This window comes from Apostichopus japonicus, chromosome 3, assembly GCF_037975245.1.
Source record: "Apostichopus japonicus isolate 1M-3 chromosome 3, ASM3797524v1, whole genome shotgun sequence".
In the NCBI taxonomy this organism is placed as follows: Eukaryota; Metazoa; Echinodermata; class Holothuroidea; order Aspidochirotida; family Stichopodidae; genus Apostichopus; species Apostichopus japonicus.
In genome coordinates this window covers 2,786,975-2,809,283 of record NC_092563.1, presented here as the reverse complement: position 1 = coordinate 2,809,283, position 22,309 = coordinate 2,786,975, and the positions used below count along the sequence as shown (strand labels likewise).

The 22,309-nt window shown below is 37.2% G+C and overlaps 2 protein-coding genes across 7 annotated transcripts in view; one reads left to right on the top strand and one right to left on the bottom strand.

Annotated features, from left to right (window-relative positions):
* The window catches only part of LOC139960075 (phosphorylase b kinase regulatory subunit beta-like), a 51,098-nt gene extending 50,710 nt beyond the window's left edge, over positions 1-388 (bottom strand). The window contains exon 1 of one of the 2 annotated variants that reach the window (XM_071958136.1): positions 232-388. In XM_071958136.1, coding sequence (XP_071814237.1) covers positions 232-298 — 67 coding nt within the window. In that variant the 5' untranslated portion in view covers positions 299-388. Of the gene's footprint in view, positions 1-227 lie in introns of both variants that reach the window. The other variant, XM_071958145.1, reaches the window with a different exon arrangement.
* Positions 389-5,086: 4,698 nt separating this feature from the next.
* LOC139960011 (uncharacterized) overlaps positions 5,087-22,309 on the top strand; it is an 88,799-nt gene continuing 71,576 nt past the window's right edge. For 4 of the 5 annotated variants that reach the window (XM_071958030.1, XM_071958047.1, XM_071958020.1 and 1 more), the window contains exons 1-5: positions 5,087-5,266; positions 16,195-16,350; positions 17,725-18,150; positions 18,807-19,061; positions 19,985-20,236. In XM_071958030.1, the coding sequence (XP_071814131.1) occupies positions 5,188-5,266; positions 16,195-16,350; positions 17,725-18,150; positions 18,807-19,061; positions 19,985-20,236 (1,168 nt within the window). In that variant the 5' untranslated portion in view covers positions 5,087-5,187. The remainder of the gene's footprint in view (positions 5,267-16,194; positions 16,351-17,724; positions 18,151-18,806; positions 19,062-19,984; positions 20,237-22,309) is intronic. The other variant, XM_071958038.1, reaches the window with a different exon arrangement.

The following is a 22,309-nucleotide window of genomic DNA, read 5'->3' as shown; positions in this document are numbered from 1 at the left end:
AATGGTACGGATTCAAAATTAGTACCGAATATTAGTGCAAGCGTTGGGCCTTTTTGCAAGGAGGAATAATAAATACAATTCATCCCGTAATTTGTCCGGCCGCCGATGTCTACTACTGGCCTAACGTTAGCTTTACCCTTGGTACCATTTCCACGAAACTGCAATAAACAAAGATTAATTGGACGATAAATAGTTCAAAATTGACAGACTATACGAAAACAAATTACATACTTAGAAAGTAAAAATATTCTAATTCCTTGATCTGTCCTTTATATCTCTCATCAACGTCGCCTGTCATTGTTTGAAAAGAATATTTTATCTTAAGACCGTAATGACTTCTCAAGTATTTTCAGTTTCCCCAGGGATTTTTGGTAGCAGTATTGTAAAAAGAAACCCTCACGCTTTCACAAAATCTATCGGCTTCCAAATTGAATTCTCTTCCGGATTGTGGGCGGTGGGGGGACCTTGCATACTTTGGGGGGGGGGGGAACCCCGGGCTACGCTCCTGCTTTGGCTGTCCGAGCAGCTAATGATTCATGTGCTTTTCATGAACATAACATGGAAAGTGGAAAATCCGTGTAGCCTATGCATTTTAATTATTGACTTTGAAAACACAGTCCATGACGTAACTAGGCCGGTGCGTCTTCATGGGTCCCGGGTCCCATCGGCACCGTGATAAGTACCGACGAAATAACCAACCATCCGCAGAAGCCGACGAAGCGGTGATTATTAATAACCCAAAGCGCCCCATGTACTCTTTTGGGCCAGTTCAGCAAGTATTCATATTGATATCCAGATGGACTCTTATCTGCACTTGTATCACCACAACAATATTAATGCGCCCGGTCCAGTAACATACGTCGAATGGTCCTATTTACTAGGCCTATTTAAGGCCTCTTTGTATCATCAAATGTACCCTTTAACGGGAAGTGTCTAAAGTCATCCTTAAACAAAGTAAACAGCCTCATGTATTCGTTCTTGTTAGGCCAAGTATATGTGACAACGAAACACAAACATTGGTTTTCATCGCCCTCTTTCTAGTTGTTTGCGCTTCATTTATGCAGTTCCGAGACAGATAAAGAAGATTTCGCGAAAAGCGATGCTTGCCCAAGGTTCCCTTGTTTACTATCCTCCCTACACCCATCCCATCCTCTCCCAACTTAAAGCTATTAATCCTTGCCACTTTGTTCGGACTGCAGTTCTGATTATAAAAAAAGCTACTGGTCTGTCTATAGGCTTCCCACCGCCACCCCTCCCTCCCCCCCCCAACAAACAAACGGAATAACACTGCGTACGTTATATAGTTCATATTGGAAAGGTGAAACAATTCTCTACCCTGCTCTTTGGGGATGGGGTGATGTAAATAATTAACACGTGGGAAGTGGGTATTCTGTGCCAATTGTAGAATGAAGCACCGAAGCCTTCGCATTATGTGACATATTTTTGTCAGGGCATGGCCCCATAATTGGGTATAGCCTATTTAATGTATGCATAACATAAACTTTACATAGCGTATCTCATGGCTACATATTTGATATTTTAGTAGTTTACTAATCCTACTTGATTATAATCTTAAGCATTTCAAAGTTTACATTCAAAACTGACACACCAAAATGAAGTTAACTATCACATACCTGTACACAACTTTGCAACCTAATCAGTATATAACCTGAATTGGTATATATATATATATATATATATAAATGAAAATCGTAATGAGTTGGAAAATCAAGAACAGTGAAAAAACTTCCAGCCTCCACCGGGATTCGAACCCGGGCCTCCCGCTTTGTATGCGGACACCCTAACCAACTTAGCCATGGACGCTGATTGTATGTCCAGAGGTTCGAAACCGGTAAGGGAGGTCGTAATTCCACTGTAGGCGTTTGTCACCTGTATCGAACAATACTAGTTCTGTTTTGGTGACATATCTTGCCTTACTCTAGAGATCAAACATGATGCTAACCAACTCGAAAATCATTTGTGAATCCTAAAGCCGGATCTCGAAAAAGATACTTTGAAAAGACTTTATGTTAATGAAATGGAGGTAAACGACAAAGGCAAATATATATATATATATATATATATATATATATATATATATATATATATACATATATACATATATATATATATATATATATATATATATATATATATATATATATATATATATATATATATATATATATATGTGTGTGTTGAGACTAGTTGAGACTAGTGGAACACTAATAGTTGTTACTCAAAGTTTCACGCGTTGAAAGATCATCAGACAACTCTATATATAGGTCAATATATATCTTTACCTATATAGGGTTACTATATACTGCGTATAGGAGGTAAAATCACTTTGTAGGCGGATCTCTCGTATGAAATATCTTTTCTTTCGATGTTTATATATATGCAATAAAAAAAAACGTAAACTGTTTCTCGTTGAAGTTTTAAAAATTAAAAAGAAGCAAAGAAAGGAAACTTCGCCCACACATGGAAAACTATTGCAGAAAATTTGTAAAGCTTTGATTGAAATATATTTATCATATTCAAAAACTAAAATTTGTTTTTGTAAGCCTGTGGTGTGGAATGAGAAAGTGCTCTTCTGATGTTGTGCCTCCCCCCCCCCACTTTTTGGAAGCTTCCTTCCCCTGCCCTCTTGAAAGACATTACTTACTTTAATAAGCCAGATAAGGATAGTATACAAATGGAGCGGCCTCCTTAGATAATGAGTGATTGCCGATACCCACTGTATACCACCCTGTATATACGTTGGAATATAAAGAGGGGCAAATCAACAAAAGAAACGCAATAGGTCTGATGATAAGATACAATATAATATAATTATATTTATCTATACATGAGAACTATAGGAATTGCATTTTATTATTTTGATAGATAAAGCTGCTTGGTGTATTTGTGTGTAGGCTATGTGTGTGGGTTTTAATACTAGACGGTTTAGATTTCGTATAGTTGCCACTTACTGTAGATTTATGTAACAACAGAACCACAGTTGAATTACGACCTTCCTTACCGGTTTCGAACCTCTTGACATACAATCAGCGTCCATAGCCTAGTTATGGTGTCCGCATATAAAGCGGGAGGCCCAAATTCGAATCCCGGTGGAGGCTGGAAGTTTTTTCACTGTTCTGGATTTTCCAACTCACTACGATTTCAATACTATATATATATATTCATTTGCCTTTGTCGTTTACCTCCAAAGTCTGTTCAAAGTATCTCTTTCGAGATCCGGCTTTAGGAATTACAAATGATATCGAGTTGGCTAGAATCATGTTTGCTCTCTAGAGTAAGGAAAATATCTCACAAAAACAGAACTAGTATATTGTTCGACACAGGTGACAAACGCCTACAGTTGAATTACGACCTTCCTTACCGGTTTCTTGACATACAATCAGCGTCCATAGCCTAGTGGTTAGGGTGTCCGCATATAAAGCGGGAGGCCCGGGTTCGAATCCCGGTTGAGGCTGGAAGTTTTTCATTGTTCCGGATTTTCCAACTCATTACGTTTTCGATAATATATATATATATATATATTTATATATATATATATATAAGTTTATTCACTGTAGTACAATTGCCAGTGGGTCGTGTGAATTAAGGTGGTAAGAGCATCCACGATATTCCATAAACAAAAGAAAAGGCGAAATTATGGGTAAAATTAGACGAGGCTTAGTGATACAATACAATGGTGATATCCGGAATGATTGTACAAGGTCGCATGAACGATGTTTTACACGACTGCGTGTATACCTTATTTGGTCACGTAGAAATGATTTATGAAATAAATGGTAGGAGAATCTCTGTAGTCTACTATATTATGTATCTGGAAAAGATTTCTCTACTTCCACCGGAACTATACATTTGTAACTATATCTGTACAAAATTGTTATTGTTTGTAGTGAAGATGAGTATCGGAAAAAAAATTGTTTGATATTGGATGCGTGAAAATAGACCAATTTCCATTTTGGGTGGCTTAATATGTAATCAACGTCTGTATATATGCAGTACGTTTACACTAATATTGAGGATCCGCTAGACAGGAAGAGGTTAGCATATCAATACATAACCTCGCATACATATTAATCATGCATGGTGTGGGGAGGGGATGTATGGGAAAGAAGTGTAAACGGGGTGTATTGTACCTATCTCCCCTATACATGCGTTTCCACAATGTTCAGTGGTACAGGAAGCTATCAAAAAGGGGTGAGGGTGTGTATGTGCGGGGAGGGGGGGGGGGTTGTGCGGTGGAGGGGGAGAGAAAGAAATCCAGTGATTTGAGGGTCCGATCCCATGCAGAAGAATTTCAGTTTGCAGATGCTATGGTGGCCTATTTTAGGGACGTTGGAAATTCCGACTATGTTTTATATTTAAATTTCTACTTTTCTTTCATATTTCGACTATTTTCCCGAAGTCTTGACATCTTTTTCTTTTTTCTTCTTTTTTTTGTGGAAATATCAACTAATTTTACAGCAAAAAAAGTATCTTGATTTTATATCAACTGTTCGAATTCGACGAAATTCCGACATTTAATGTTCAAAATCTCGATAATTTTCTTCAAAAATTTGACATTACCAATTTCTGGGATTCGTAGAAAGTTCGTCGTTTTGTATCGTAATTATTTTTGGAAAATATGGATCATTTTGTATATCAAAATATCCACAACGTGCTCAGAACTACCACATCATTTTATGTCCAATTTTCTACATATTAGATTCCCCAAAATTCGATTACTTTATGTAAGAGTGTCAACTTTCTGAAAGTATACTAAAAATATTGAGTAGCAAAATATGAATTTCACAAGTGTGAAATAATTAATATATTCTCTGTTTCTTCCAAGACTGTCTGTAATATCTTGGTTTCTATACAATGTAGTATATATATATATTTAAACTCATCTAAAATATATGCGGCTTATATAAACCATTGAATTATAAAAATTCCACAAACAGGTTTTTTTTCTTCTTTACACAACAGTTTTAGATCCGTATTATTAAGTAGCTTAGATAGATATTCAATTGTTGGTCACGGTCAGATGAGTCTCATTTTTAAAGCACACGTTTAACATCAGTCCCAGATGATTACAACAGTCAGTCAACCTGTGAACGCTGATCAGGTGATTCCATATATATGTCCTTTGCCCTGTATGTCAGCTTTACAGAGTCTTAAAGGGCTGACAACATGAAGGGTCTTAAGACTCATTTTATCGTACTGTTGATTTGTACGTTTGGAGTATGTTATGTCAACGGAATTCAAGCAAGTGAGTATCTGATTTCTCTGTACTATCTTCCTTTTTTCCCCATTTTTTTAGTTCTCTCTTTATTAGTTGTTGCAGAAAAATAAAATATGACCATAATTTACAAATAAGGAGTACTGTTTTAGAAAGCAATATGTTTTAATAATATAGATAGACAGAAGCCTCAATTAGGAAGCCTATACTCTATGTTGTTGATGCGATTTTGCTTCTGACATTTATATGTTTCAGGATAATGGTATAAGTTTCAGGATTTAGTCAAACTATCATTTAACGATATACGAAGCTTGAACATTTATTTTATTTTGCTAATTTTTTTAATGCAATAAGAAACCGAGTATCATTATCCGTTGAAACGTGCGCTGAACTAATCTCAAAGTTGTTAGTGATAATTATACCCTATTATAAAGAAAATGCTTTATTGATCATCAGTGGTACAACAAAATCTCTGAACCTTTTTAGAACTATAATACATCTTAACTCTTCTGTTAGTACATTATACATCGGATCATGATTCCATCCCCGATAGAGATGCGCTATACCATCGTCTATAGTTTGAAATGAATTTTATATAGATCTTATAAAGCCAACTTAGAGTCACTATACGGTATATTTGAACACGTATTCTTTACTAAATGGTTAATTTGCGTCTTTATTTGTTATTCTCGCCCTGCATGAGAACTTTTCCCTTGACCTCACGGTTGTATACAGCTCAAGCAATCGTAAAATACGCTGAAGTCTCTCTCCTTCCTGCACTTGATTGAAGTCTAGAATACTTATTACACTTAGAGATTAAACGAATTCATGGTTCATTATTATTATTTTATTTATTGTTGACCAAATTCTTACGTTCTATACAGGTCAAGAAAGTGTTCTTTTATAATATCCTGTTCTTGTCTTTGTCTATCAGCAACTTATAGCAATCTATCCGTAAAGCTTTGAATGAAAACGTTTTGCCACCTAATTACGATATTTAACAAAAAAAGCACTGATAAATATATGTTAGTTCAACGGTTTTGATTGATGCGCTGACTTCGTTTTGCGTGTTTCAAACAAAGCGTATATATATATGTATTAATATAACTATTGTTTTATTCATAACAAAAAGATGTAAATGTGGTAGACTAGAACAACTGAAAACGCGGATTTGTATAAATGGACTCATATATTCGAATACAGTTTCGGTAAAGCTAAAGATCATCTGAAAGAAAAATGAGATTTTTTAAATATATTTTCCAAGTTTCGAAAGGTTTCTTACAGTTTCATGCATGTACTTCTCTCCACCATGTTAGTTATATGAACGGTTAATAACATTAACCGATAGTGTTTTTTTTTTCTCTTTCTCTTCTTATTTCATATGACATATACATACAAACAAATACAAGATTAACTGAAATTATTTGAACACGAAAAAAACTATTTCAACCCATCGGCAAAGTACAAATTACTGTGATACTCTTATTAATAATAATGTCCATAAACAATATTTGAAACCTAATAGATAAGACCACGGCTGCCAATATCTCTACCAAATATTTATTTTCATATTCTGCTTAAAAATAGAATAGTTTAAAACACTATTTCAAATAATCTAGTAAGGAACACACTGATGGTATTTTCTTCATCAGTTTTGAATGAAAAATATCTCTCGGGAGAATCTATTTTAATTCCCGCGTTTTTAAAACAGTAATGTAAATACTTCCATATCATTCAACAAAACTACAATCATAAAAAATATCATGGATTGTTTCCGTGTCAATGTCACAAAACCGAAAGTGTTGACACGTCTCATTAGCATCTATTATAGATAATTTCATAGCGGCAGTATTTAGATATCCTAATAGGCCTATACCTCCAGTCAGTTTGATTGTGGAATACGGGTGTGTTATAACATATATATATACATATATATATATATATATATATATATAAATATATATATATATATAAACACACATATATATATATATATATATACATATATATTTATATTGACCTTTGCGTCACAGAATAGATGGCGACCATGCTGATAAGCTTGGCAATTAACATACTATTGTCTAACCAATGGTATATATCAGCCTTGAAGTGCAACTGGTTTTCCTTAATTATGATTCCATAGAAGGTGTTGATATTTCACAAAATTCATTTAATATGTGGACTATAACATTTATTTATTATCTATTCTTAACAAGCAGCAAGGCTGTTAGTTTCATAATCAATATTCCCTCTCTGACGGTACTGAAAGTGAAGTTACTCCTATGTTATTGTCTGTTGACATTACACTATTTACATGTACATTGTCATCCTATGTTGAGCGTCGATCAACCTTTAAAGGCATTGAAGACTCGCCCCAAACCGCGTGCGGCCATCTGAAAAAGTTAACTTTCTGTTGCTTGCAAGTGACGTTTTGTTCATGTCGCTGCAAAGTGAGACAGTAATGAAACGTGATACAGTGGCGTAGGAAGGTACTTTGAGTGGGGGGGGGGGGCTGAAGACTGATGGCCGGCCTGGGGTAGGGGTCAAAGGGGAGGGGGTGTCCCCCTCCCCTTTGGAATTTTTTTGCATTTCCAGGTGGCCTCAGATGCAATTTGGTGCAATATAGCACACTTCAACCCACCCACTCCATTTTGTATATAATTTTGCATTTTCACCTGGCCTTAGATGCAATTTGGTGCTCCAAATGAGATTTTTTTCTCATTTGGAAATGACAAAGGGGTTTTCTGACTTGCGAAGCGGGGGGCGGAATGATACTTCCGCCCTCCATATTTTTCACTGGGGGGCGGGCGGGGGGGCTGGCGCCCCCAGCCCCCGGTTCCTACGCCCTTGACGTGATACCTTAATTGTTATATTTAGCTGGACCTGAGATGTCCATCGCTGAATCGTTTGTATACTGTGCTGTGGGTATTGACCGCAGCTATATGTACTGACTGTACACTAGTGTCTAATTACCGACGGTAGCAAGCTGTGTGTGTATTTTCTGGGATCGATGGTGGTGTTTAACACTAATGTTACACCTCATTCGAAACTAGGTCAAATTACCGGCATTAGACGTTTCTTTTTGCGCGAGTCTTCACACCCTTTAAACACCGGCAGCATCGGTTTATCGTACACAGGGGTCGCCAAATTAGGAAAGGTTACAGTGGAGGAAGTGTTTCCCTAAATTTTGACACAACTTGCGCTGTTGTCTCAAAATTTGGCCATTTTTTCGCATCTTTGAAGAGGATAAATTAGTTAACAAATCTGGTGGTGGTGGTATTCATACAGTGTTAGATTTAGAGCAACTATTTAAGTTCATCAGTTAAGATGCGTCATTTGATTTGCCTGTTATACCCAAGTGACGCACCAATTGTTAAATTGGCTATAAAATATAAACCTATGGCATATTTAACACAGCGCGGTGCGTGGTCTCCGTAAACGTCAGTGTAACGGAATGGAATCAAATATCGGATCATGTCCCTCTAGTATACCCGTTGTGTTTTAATTTGGACTATACCATTTGGGTACAAGAGTGTGTTTTAATTTGGACTATACCATTTGGGTACGCGAGTTTATTTTAATTTGGACTATACAATTGGGTACGAGAGGGACTTGATCCCATACATCTTTCGTGAATGATTAATTTCAGCTATCCAACTTTAAACTGTGAAAGATGCTATGAGAACCTAATATAGTTTATTTCCATACTTCACGCATGCCCTGTAGGCTATATCAGAAACTTTCTAGCCAAAGTTCCTGCATGGAAAAAAAAGGGGGCGGTCGGCCTGATCGAAAACTAGAGTTCCTATATAGAGAAGGAACTCTATGTCGTTGTATTGCACTTTGGTTATATATTTATGTGAACATAATTATATAGGCAGTAAACGGTTTCCATGGTAAGCGACCTCGATCTTGTTGCATTTGTTTATTTGACCAATATGCATGTTTTTATTATGTTTGCCTTAAAAAAAAAGGGAATTTCTACTAATTATATGTTATGAACTGTATTTAACCATGTGATGCAAGTTTACATCGTTTGAGGACAAAGCATATACGGTGTCGAGCGTCCTCGATTCTTTCACCCATATCAGTGACGATCTGATCAGGGCGAAATGCGTTTCCCTCTGTGCGCTTTTGTTAACAGCCTGTGTAGGTGTATTATTTCAATAACTCGAATGCTGTCGTATCCCACTGAATTCTAACAATACATGAAAGATCATATTAAGTCGAACGTAAAATTGAATATACTCTAATTAAACCAGAAGCTGGTTACATGTCAATACAAGGTTCCGCATGATCAGTTTGGGGATCTGGTGAGGAAGGGGGATGGAGAGGAGACTGGTGAGACTGAGCTTAAAGGCATTGAAGACTCGCCCCAAACCGCGTGCGGCCATCTGAATAAGTTAACTTTCTGTTGCTTGCAAGTGACGTTTTGTTCGTGTCGCTACAAAACGCTACAAAATTTTCAATTGCTCAGTTGGAACGAAGTGAACAATTTAACATTTTGCCAAAAAATGTCAAATGGACGAGATAAGAAAAGTTGTCAATTAAACATTTGCAGAAAATTGTTCAATTGCTCAGTTATAGCAACTGAGCAATCCAACATTTTTCTGATTTTTGATAAGATTTTATCTTGTTATCTAAACAATTTACTGAAAAATGTCACCTTATGGGGCAAAGGTTTTCTTAAGTTGATGGCACTATTAAGCTTCCGTAGATTAGCACTGAGTGTTTTAATTGTAAACCATAGAGAAAATGTATATCCTGAACTTACTTGACGAACAGGGTCAACCCACCCAATAGCAAAATTAATACATAAATTATCCGATTGAAGCTGGCGAACGTTGTACAGTAGACCTATTAGGCATTTTTTTAGAGTATTCAAATCCTACGAAGTTTTGTATGGTGGAGTATAAGGATCGCGAGATAAAATTTCTCAATGTGACAAGGAAAACGTGGTAAATATGACTGATTAAAGGTCAATTTTGACCGAAAATTTTAGGTCACTTACAAATTACAAGAATATATGAAAATTAGAGTGCGACAGTCGGAAAATAAAAGTGTGACAGTCGGAATTTCCGACTGCCGCACTCAAATTTTCCAACTATCGTCAGTTTTACCAAGATTGGGGGGGGGGGGGGTGAGACACCCCCACACCCCCCTCTAGCGACGTCCCTGCCAACAGTTCAACGTTCATTACATACCACAGGCAGGTATGCAGCGCCGTACATGGTAACTCCAAAAGTTACCGACGAACTTAAGTCAATGGAGATTCGGTCGAGACTTCTGATTCTTATCTACGGATGCTTTTAAGATAATTTCCAATTGCCAACAGCCTCTCCTATTCTTATGAGGCGAACGCACATGTATCTATTAGGCTGGTCGGTGGGAGATACGGTAGATTATAAAATCACATTGCTTGCAAGGGCTGAGCGAGTGTACGGCCGACATTGCACTTGCACATGCAAAAAAACCAACATCAAGCTAGCTAGTACAATGTGTGCATTGATTGTTTTTTTTTTTGCCGATCCTCAGGAGCTAATATATTGTTATCAATGAACAAAACCACGAAGCAAAAGAAGGGAAGGGCAAGATAAACAATTTGTCCAAGCTTCCAGCTAGGCTTCTTAAGATATCATAGTAAAGTTTAGTATAGTTTAATAGAAAAAACTTGGATCAGGAGGGACACTCAATTCCCCATCAAGGACCCTATAGGAGAGAAGAAAAAAAACTGAAGACACAAACACTCAGACCCGATTACAATGCTTGTCCAAAGCATTTTTAAACCCATTAGCACTACTTTCAAGTACAACTTTCTCAGGCAAACCGTTCCACTCATTCACAACCCTACGAGAAAAAAAAGTTATGTCGAATATTAATCCTACTTTGTGACTTTTGGAGTTGAAGACAATGACCTCTGGTACAACTACTATTAGCAAACATGAAAAAGTCAGTGAAGGATAAATTGTCAAAACCATACACAATCTTGAAAACCTGAATCAAGTCACCACGTAACCTCCAGTGTGGTTAGATTCAACAGTTGTAACCGCCTATAATAAGGAACACTCTTCAAGGAACTCATCATCCTAGAAGCCCTCATCTGGACCTTTTCGAGAACTTCCTTATCCTTATCAAAATATATGGGTTCCAAGCCTGCACAGCATTCTCCAGATGAGGCCTAACCAACTGCTTATAAAGCCTAACTACTATGTCCTCTTTCAGAAAATTGAAGTTCCATATACCTACAACACCCTATTGCCTCCTTTGGCAGCTTGAAGACAATGTTTAGAAGGTTGCAGAGATGGGTCAATGTACTATACCTAGGTCTCTTTCAACAAAGACCTCCTTTGTCTCCACATCATTCAGATTGTAGGTATACTTTTGGTTACTACTACCAATATGCATCACCTTGCATTTATCAATATTAAAAAACATTTGCCATACCTGAGACCAGGAAAAAACCTTATTCAAATCCGTTTGAAATTTCTCAGAATCACTTTTGGAAGAGACCTCAGAATACAATTTGGTGTCATCAGCAAACTTCTTAACTGTACACAAAATATCTCCGTCAATGTCATATAGGCAACAAACAACAATTAAGGGACCCAAACAGACCTTGTGGAACCCCACTATAGTAACGCCCTGCCAAGAAGAACAGCCTTTAGTTACCACCCTCTGTTTCCTATTACCAAGCCAATTGTCGATCCAAGACAGTAAATTCCCAATCCTGTTTTACAAGGTTTCAATAATTTGACTCCATGGCAGGTGACCCAAATGATCTCCACCAACCAATAGGCTTCAACTACCGTACTCAATGTGGTTCTCCTACACACTAAATATGAGATTGGTGCAAGCTTCCCTTCTTGAGATATCGTGTTTACAATCAAGTAAAGGCGTCACATACACACACACACACACACGCACACGCACACATACACTCTTCCGCCTGCATGACTACAAAGGTTACGATTATCATCGAAACCAAAAATCATCTTGACGACTTATATAGCAACTCTCTTATAGTGATGATTGATCCTTGCTTTCTACGTTCGTAATCCACTAAATTTCATTTCATGCAATCATCGAGACTGCAGTTAAATTAGGGAGCTGCTACTAGCAGCTACCTGGTTAAATTTAGTTAAAACTCACAACGTCAGAAGTAACCCTGACCAAGGATATCCATTCGAAGGTGAATTATCTTTGCGCGCCCTGATAAACTCAGTCGAGCAGACGACAGCTGCATGCAAGCACACAAAATCGCTTCGAGCCTCCGATCCGATCATATCATAATGTCAACGAACACGCGTCCATATCGTACACAAGAGACCACTGGTTTAACTTATCAATTTGGTGTATATAATTAACAGGTCTAAATGTTCATCCCACGCAAATGAGCAGCGCGATATGAAGTGCAAGAATTGCTGTGATTGTATTGTGTTTTAAACGGGTGCTTTCATCTCGTAACTTGTTAGGCCACCCGAAATATTGCTAGACTACGTACAAACAATACTAAAACATAGGGTTATTTAGGCCTAATGATAATATTTGATAGGCTGTTGTAACTTAGACTACAGTAATGTTATGTAGGCCTAGGTCTTTCTTTACCTGTCCTGCTACTTGCTAGTGTAACCAAGTACATGCAGGATGATGCAGACAACCTAAACTTTTTGCAGTGAAGCAGAGTTTATATTCTTGAGTTTAAATCAATTTCAGGTATGTGCTGATCAAATTGTGTATTTTTTTAAAGCTTTTAACACCCCCCAGTTTTGCACATCTTACTCCCTAAAATTAACCAAAAATTACCTCAACATGATATATACCACTACTCTCTGGGACTTGAGCTTAGACTTAAACTGGCTGAGCAAAGCAATTGTACAGAACAATTAATATTTTGAGATCATTACATTTCTGAGGAACTAGGCTACACATGAAAAACTTGTACAGTTGAGTAATTTGGAATTTTTCCGTGATAGACCTGAAGTCCTTAACTGCGTCAATTATGAGCCCACCGTGCTATACCAAGACCACTCCTTCCGGTATGACATCACCATTTAGGATGAAGCCTAGCCTGGAGAGTGTGAATATTTAAGATAGTGCCGAAATTTTACACTGAAATAGCTTATTGAATTTGAAACACTGGAAGCACTTGTTAGGCCTAGTTAATAATAAATATTAAATGTTGGCAAGTTTCCATTGACAAAACAGCGCAACAGCTACAAAAATATTTTTGGAGACAAAAACAGACTAGCCTAGCCTCAGCCTACTAGTATAGCTTTGAGATAACTTCCCCAAAAACAAGTCATAAAAATACTGCACAACAAATTGATAAGCCTAGCAGCTACAGAATTGCAATCATTCAGTTTTCTGTAGGCCTATGCATGTTCTTAAAAATGTCTTAACTTTGTGAAGTATGCACATTAACCATGTCATAGCCTAGCAGGTTGTCTTCATATTTTGTTATTTGAAAGATTTTTGGTTGTCCAAATGAATTAAGCACTTGGATTTTTAAAATGGAGTGCCTTGTGCGAAAGCGGTATACTTACCTGTATCAATTTAGCCTTGTAAAAGTTGTAGGCCAGTACTGAAACGTTAGGCTACGCAGGCCTAGTCTATCGACCTGAGGCTTAAGTCTAAGTCTTAGTGACTAGTCTTACGGAGATCGACAAATCTTGGACAAAACTGTAGTGTAGGGTTATAGACATTTTATGTGGTGTATGACACTGTTCATGACTAATGTTGGGTTGCAGGAATTCTCTAGTAGTGAAAAAAATGATTTCCAAACATTTTCAGAGACAGAGGGTAAGCCCAAGGTTTACATCACGTACACTGCAGCAACATAAATGAGCAAACGCTATGCCCACATGCACAGTATAGTACTGCATACACGTTGTACCCTAGCTAACTTGTCATATGTGCGTGGGGCCACCAGGGTACGTACCCTGTAGTGTACGAAGTATACCTTACTGTATCGAACCGTTAGTGCATATGTACAGGATGCACATACAGCTAATGTGAAGGATTTTCCCCACATTACAGAACGTACTAAAATGTGATTTATTTCTTACGTTGTTTTCTAATAGGAATGGAGGGCAATACTAACAAGCTACTATCAAATTTCAGGGGCTGATTTTTATTGTAAAGAATAGGGATTTGCCAAGTTTTGTTCGAAGTGTTGAACACTTTACGGCAAATAAGCTAGTCGTCCGTGAGACAACCTAAGCAGGGTTTAGGTTGTCCGATGTGATTTTTGTTCGTCTCGGATGACCGTTAAATTTGAGCCTTGGCCTAGGCTGAGCATAGTTTTTTCCACTAAAAGTAATGTTAACAGTGATCAAAGCTTAGAATTGCAAAGAGCGTTGTGTTCAATCAGTAAAGAGTATTTTCAGACATCTGTTTGCAGACTATAACTACAGTAGCCTGTGTGATCTTTGCAAAATATCTAAACATTGACTTCTTGGGAACAAATCTCTGTAATATGAATGTAATTGGCCATGTATTAAGTTGGCCCTGTGCATCTCCAGTGAGTGCTGCATTCTCAATGCTAAAATATTTTGTTAGGGAACTACCCTTGTAGAATCCTGAAGGTATGATATAATAGTTTTGCATAAGTGTCAAAGAGAATTTTCCCAAGAGATATATGGCACTGAAGATGTAAATTGCCATCTGCTATGCATCAGATCAAAGTGTTTTATATGACGGGATACGAAAAACAACTACTTGAGCAGAATAGGGTTTCCTTGAAGGTAATTATTGAAAAAACTAAAACCAAGTAGTACACAATAGCAAGTAGAATAAAACAGAAAGTTAGAAATCAACCATGAGTAATTGAACAGAAAGGAACTACCAAAAATAGAGGCTGGAGTTTATCTCTTTTTTGAGCTGTCATGTCAGCTATATATATGCAGCAACCATACACAGCAGTAATTAAAACGTGTGTGAAAATAAAGTAAAACAATGATTGTTCACCAGATGACCCTAAATGCTACCTCAATAAAATAAAATGAGAACACTTAACTACGGAAATGAAAGAAAAGCAAAATGAGAAGGCTGTATCAATTGTCACACAGCTACTTGAGTACTGAAAGTTCAAAGCTATGAAAGAAAATGAGGGACTGTGTATTAAAAGCAGTATATTGTAATTTGATAAACATCCATTTTAGACTTGGGTACTGGGTAAGTTTGCACCACATCTGTCTTTTGATGATCAACTTGTATACTCCCCTTTGAAAAAATAAGGCCCAAGCACTTTACACTTTTTGCAGCAAAACAGCATTTACCAAAATCCAGATGCTAATTAAATCAAGGATAGAAAAGACCTGGGCCTGGGCTCCTCCGATTGCATCAAAACATCTTCAAACGTGGTCATGGGAAAAACATGTACAGTGCGAATAACCTTATTTCCAGCAGTGGCAACATTAGAAGAATCATTAATGTCAGAAAGCATTTGTATAATAGTATACGGTCCATCTCAGTAACTCTAGCAAGAATTTGGTTCTTTCTCAATGACACAACACTATTTGTAGGATTAAGTAAATGGAATAAAGTTTTGCCATTGTGAATCGACATAATAACTAGCACCCATCAGCTGCTAGGTAAGGAGAAACGATGAAATTGGTACAAGAATAGCCTCATCACTGTTTGGAAAACCTGCGACCCTAACAGATATATACTAAACAAGCTGTATGAGGTGGAATATTCACCAACTTTATTACAGGGGTGGATGACTTGGGCTCAGATTTATCTCAGTAATTCCTTCCTGAATTGAAAGTGTGCTGTAATACCCACGCCAATTGTAACCATTTGCTCTTTATGATAGGTTGGTGAAGCTTTTGGAAAACAGAATTTCTGCCACAATGATATGAATATATATATGTAATGTTTTGATCGCAGACTTTTGGTATTCATTCCGTTTTGTTCTCCATTTACAATCGATTGTTTGCTATCTTTTGTGTTTGTAGATTGTAGTGCAACGCTCTTCCAACAATGTGCCGTTGGGACTACGGAGTGCCTGGCAAGACCACTTAGCCCTACAGCTCCCGTGGATGAACCAAACTATGTGTGTAACTGCACAAACATCGAAGACATTGGGTATGATTGTAGGACCCGGGATCCTGGTATGTATATTTGTCCAAAAGTTACCTTAATAAAGGAGCACTAAGTGGGTACAAACAGAAGATACAAAGATTCAACCTTGCAGTGTCACTTTCAGGAACTGCAATAGGTTTGTAAGCTCTATATCTGATATGCTGGTGTAGCTTGCTCACACACATACACACCCAAACTTTTATTGTATTAGCTGTGAGTGATAACTTCCACATTTAACCCTTTGTCATGACAGCCAGTGACTATTGTTCGACAACTGGTGACAGGAATTTTTGTTGTCCCATGTTGCTAGTTGTGACTCCTGGACATGTACACAGACTCACACATACATATATATTATTTACTTGTATCTATACTGTACAGTACTGTCTGTGTTTAACTCCTATAGAAGCAAACTCTATGATTGTTTAAAGTGGTATAAATCATACAGTATAAAATTGTTGACACAGTTCAATGAGTCATTGAACATCATACACTGCATTTTCTATGAAATTGCCACGTAGTCTATGATTCTGTACGCAACCAATCAAATTATCTCATCATGAAAACTGAAACAAAAAAATGGAGGAAAAGGTATAAAATCATTGACTTTTCCTTCAACTATTTTCTATGAGTGTTATACAAAAACAGTACTGTGTATATATATTTCACAATTGTTTACCATGTGTGTCACTCCTACCAAGTTCGTTAGGCTATTTTCATACTAACAACCGTAGCATAGTCTTTGTATCCAAACACAGAAAAGCTTATGAACGTCGTGTCAAATGTACAAGTCATTGTAGGTTGTCAAATGCTTCATGAATCATGCATGTGGAGCATTTTTAAAGATGCATTGCTGAAAGGAATGCTGGGGTGATGGGTTCACAGATTGTGCAGGTAGCACATGCTTTCTTTTCATTAGCTGTGATATATTGATGAATGTTAACAGCACCTAAAATGGAGTGGCACAGTAACATTGTGCATTGGTCAAGTAATATTTTGTTATTCGCCATGTTGGCCATACGTCAAACGTTTGACTTGCAAGCCCTCTGAGGGTCTGTCCCGTTGTAACATTGCAACTATACCACTATATTTTGTTACTACAAATTTCTTAACACTTGTGCAAAAGTACATTTTAGAATCTCATTGAGTTGTTTTTTACAGTTCAGGCACAGGAGAAAAGTTGCCACAATATTGTTTAAAGCATCTATATTCTGTTTGTTAAAACTTTTAACTGCCCAATAGGTATTCCTATTAAGTATTAGGCATTTGTAGGCAAGTTTTTCATGAAATATTTGTAACCCTTTTGCCACTGATGGGCCTTGCCAATTCAGGCTCAATGTCTAGTCACTATGTGGAAACTACTTGACTGTCAATTTCATTTCCATGTTCACTTTGATTAACAGGACACAGAGCAGGTGGCTTTATAACCTGCTATGGCGATTTGTGTAGAAGTGGCACTTTTGAATCTCAGGGATACCCCAACCTGTATCCAAATCAATGGGAGGCAACTTATCTGTTGTATGTTCCAGGAGCATCCAGAATTGACTTTGAATTTGTGGGTGAAGGCGGATTTGGAATTGAAGGTTTCAAAGATGAATTATACGTTGGAACAGGTCTACTGTTCAGTGATGATCTTATTCGAACAGTAAATGTCTCCATGGCTGTTGTGGATGGAATTGACGTTCGCTTCTTTGATAACGTGACATCATTAGAACCGGGACGGACCTTTCCAAGCCCATTTAGCTTGGAAACAGACACGGCATGGCTTTATTTTCGTACGGACAAGAATCTCCGTTTTAACGGTTGGAGGCTACAATGGAATGCTATAGGTGTGTATAAACATGTTTCTTTAACCATTCTTCTCTCTCGTTTTCTCTAGAAAAAAAAAATTGAAACTAACCACTACATTGACAAGCAACATCCTTTTTTCTTTTCATTAAACCACTGCGTGATCATAATGTGTACAATTTCATCCTTGTTTGTTTCATGAATGAGTTTGGGTCAGAAAACATCTCTTCAGGACTTTCAACAATGTTTAGATCTTTCTTGTTTCAACTGATCGTAAGTACTAGATATTCAAATGCTTGCAGAAGCTTATGTTAGGGGTCGTTGAAAGGATCTTTTCGGGAGTTTGAAATTTTCTTCAATGAGACCATGTTGCACATTGACAATGTAATATATGTTTCTATCATGTAAAAGGTATTATGCCCAATTGAAGGGCACCCCCCACCTCTCCTTTTGCTTTTGGTTGCATCTCTTCTCACACTGTACAGCAGTTTAATTTGGAAACCTGTACCTCCTTGTAAGTTTGATTCCATTTGTAGTTTTATTCATTTTCTGTTTCATTCTCTCAAAGAAGAATTAATTCTTTGAATTTGTCACATTGTAGTATTTGTTTACTGCTTCATTTGCAGTCTGTTTGTTTAATCACTTGAATGTACAGTTGAAATAACTAACTATTTCAAGTTACACCTTTCATTCACAGTTGATACCACCCCTCCATTTATTATATCATGTCCAATGGATATACCAGCGATGATTGAAAGTGGAGAGCCAGATGAAATTGAAATAACTTGGTCGGAACCATTTGCAAATGATATTATGAGCCCACCTGTGACTTTCACACAGACTCATTTTCCAGGACAACTTTTCCCAATTGGAGATACAAATGTTATCTATCGGTTCTCTGATCGATTTGGCAATGAAGCTATTTGCAGCTTTGTTGTCTCTGTAACTGGAAGTAAGTATTACAGTCATTCCTGTAAGTTTTATAGCAGCCTTCTGTTATATATGTTCCTATCATCATGTAAAAAGTTTATCAAACAGTTATGATTCCTATGATATCATGAGAAAGGAGTGTGTGTGCATATGTGGTACTTGCTTGGGTCTGGGATAACTCAACAACTTAGTGATGAATATAGTTGTCATACTTGCTGTGTATATGTATTATATTTGAGAATGTGCGCCCTGTTGTTAATGAGGTTAAGGGGTCAAACATGAAAAACTCTACATTGCAAATAACTTTGCAACCCTAATTTGGATGGAAGCCAAACTTGGTTTACAGTTGTTGGTTAATGGTTGGTACATGTGGGTCTAATTTTTTTGGGCCTTAATTTGTGAGTCCCAATGTTTTTGGGACCATTTGGGTCCACAGGTTTTGGGGTTCAATTTTTGAGGGGAAAGTATACATTTGAGTCAGTTTGTTTGGGCCAAATATTTTTTAGGCACAAAATTCTATCAGACCCAATTTTTTTGGGAGGGGACAACATTTTAAACTTGCAATATTTCCACAACCTATATTTGGATTGTATCCATACTTGGCATACAGTTGTTATTAATAGCTGGTACATGTGGGCTTAAATATGTTAGGCCCATTTGGCCCAAAATTTGTTGGGCCCATATTTGGGGACAAGTAGCCCACCAATTTATTTCCATGAATGCATTTTCAAGTTGGACAATAACTTAACTATTGAGTGACAGCTTTTCAACCTGCCCATTTGTGTGAAGTAGTACTATATGCATTCATATTATCAACTATGATATTGAGTGATGACATTCAACACTTTAAAATTTCGAATACGCGAGGAACCATAGTGCCCAATGGTATCTTTTTCTTTAATAGTCATTTAGTTCATTTTTATGTGTATATCTTAACCATTTCAGTTGATACAATGGCTCCTATGGTGTTTGGATGTCCAGATGATATTTCCAGGACTATTGAGCTAGGGTCTCCAGATCCACAAGTTGCATGGGTGGAGCCTTTTGCCACAGATGCTAGTGGAACAGTTGAATTGTTATTTCGAAGTCTAGGTCCGGGAAGTACCTTTGCTCCTGGAGTTACTCCGGTCACATACATATTTAGTGATCTTACAGATAACAGGGGAACATGTAGTTTCAATATTGAAATAATAACAGGTAAGATATCAAGATATTGTAATGCTTTTACACCAACATGTTTTTGTCATTCCTGCTGTTAGGCTTCTGAGGTAATTCTGTCACTAGTTACTATAGTGGAAAAATTGATTAAAAGAATAACTGAACTCTTTTCAGTGTAAACTTATATAGGAGACTTCAAATCAGTGTTAGTTTTGCCTTATTATAGTTCAAATTGTGTGTCTAATTGTCAATCACAAAGGATTATGACTTGCAGTACCCACCTTTGATGTAAATGGCTGATGAACATCTAAAATGCTCTCAAGCATAGCTATTGAGGGAGGTGAACAAGTATTCAGCACTGAACAGGAGCTACGGACACAATTGACTTAACCAGTATGTAACAGACTTTGTTAATGTGACAGTGATACCTCTAGCCTTCATTCAACCAGGTTTAGAAAGTTTAAATTAAATTAAATATGTGTCCAAACATCTATTGCATGTAAGCTACTCTTGAAAAGAACATTTTTGTAAGGTTTTATGATGCCAAATTTACACTATATAGTTTTGTTTAGTATTGTGTCTTTGTCACTTAAAGAGGCCATGACATGAAAAATCCAACTAATCCAGAGTAACTTCCTCTGAATCTATGAGAAAATCTATGTTCAAAACTATTCTCTTCACCTTCAAAACTTCAAGGACTAATTAGAAATTAACGTTTTAATATTCGCATCCGAAAACAACTGAAAAATTTGATTTCAAAACAAGACAACAATGATGTTATATTAGTAATGGGATGTGCGACGATCATACCGTCCCACATACATGCACATATACACTGAGAGAATAACCACTGTATTACGCTACATCGTTAGAAATTTCAAGTTGTTTCTACAAGATGTTGTAAAATATCAGTTGTTGTGTTGTTGGGGGCTGCAGTAATGCCATAACCCACGTAATTAGCCTTCATCGATTGGCTGGAAACTCACTTCTGATCCTTTGGACTGTACATGATGGTAGCACAACCCTTATGTGTCTTACTAGGAACCCCCAGTACCATTGAACCTGTTGAGGGTAGGCTATGTATCTGCACTCCCTGAAAACAAACTTAAGAAAGTTCAAATGCAAATAAATGTGGGCCCAAGATGTCTACAATAACAAGCAGTGATACATTGTACAGTTATGGTTACTTTTGTTGTGAATTTACACCTTCCATGTTTCATGAAACATTCTTTAGTTTCAGACAATTTATTTGTTAAACTCCAGGCCTAAGTACTAGCCTAATAAAGAGTACAAAAAGACAAATATGCCTACCTAACATGGCTGCATAATGCAGTTTACATCCTCGAGCCAAACTTTCAGTATTCAACCAACCCTGCTAGTAGTACTACGCAGCATACTATACATGTATGATTTACTCTAATTAGCAGCACCGGGTAGTACAATACATAGCCAACACACTCTACATATGGGTTGTAAGGATTCTATGGTTGTAAGTCACCTTAACACAACGCACAATACGGTTAAGGCAGTTCCGCGAATTCCAACGACACATCTAAGAATGGACTGGCTTTTTAAAATATTTTTCTTCCTTACATAATTCTTACCACGTCGTATGTATTTGGAGGTTTTCTTCTTCGATATGTTGTGGAGCTTCAATTGCAGTTCGTTTAACAGGCTCGAACTGATACAGTTCTATGCCTAACAATAACATCTCAGGTCCACCCTCAATGCAATGTTCGGTTCAATATGGGCATGATCATCGCCTTCACTCTCTGCTTCGAATATGAGAAAGCGCAGTCTAATTCTAGCCCAATTTCACTGCCTGGTGAATAACCACTATCCCTTTAAACTTCGGTTGCCGCATTTGGTTCTGAATCTGCCATTTCCACAGGAAGTTTTGATATAATTTCGCACTGACTTGTTACCGATTTTTTTGGTAGTATGTACACTTGTCGTAGTGAAAGTACGTGTATATATGTTCGGAGGAAACAGCGAGAGAAGAGGGTAAATTAATTCTCAATTTTTGACTGTAAAGTTTTTAACTGGCAGAATGGTTCATATATGTTCTAGAGAACTTGCTTAGATGGATCCCCCAAAAGATTGGACGTTGAA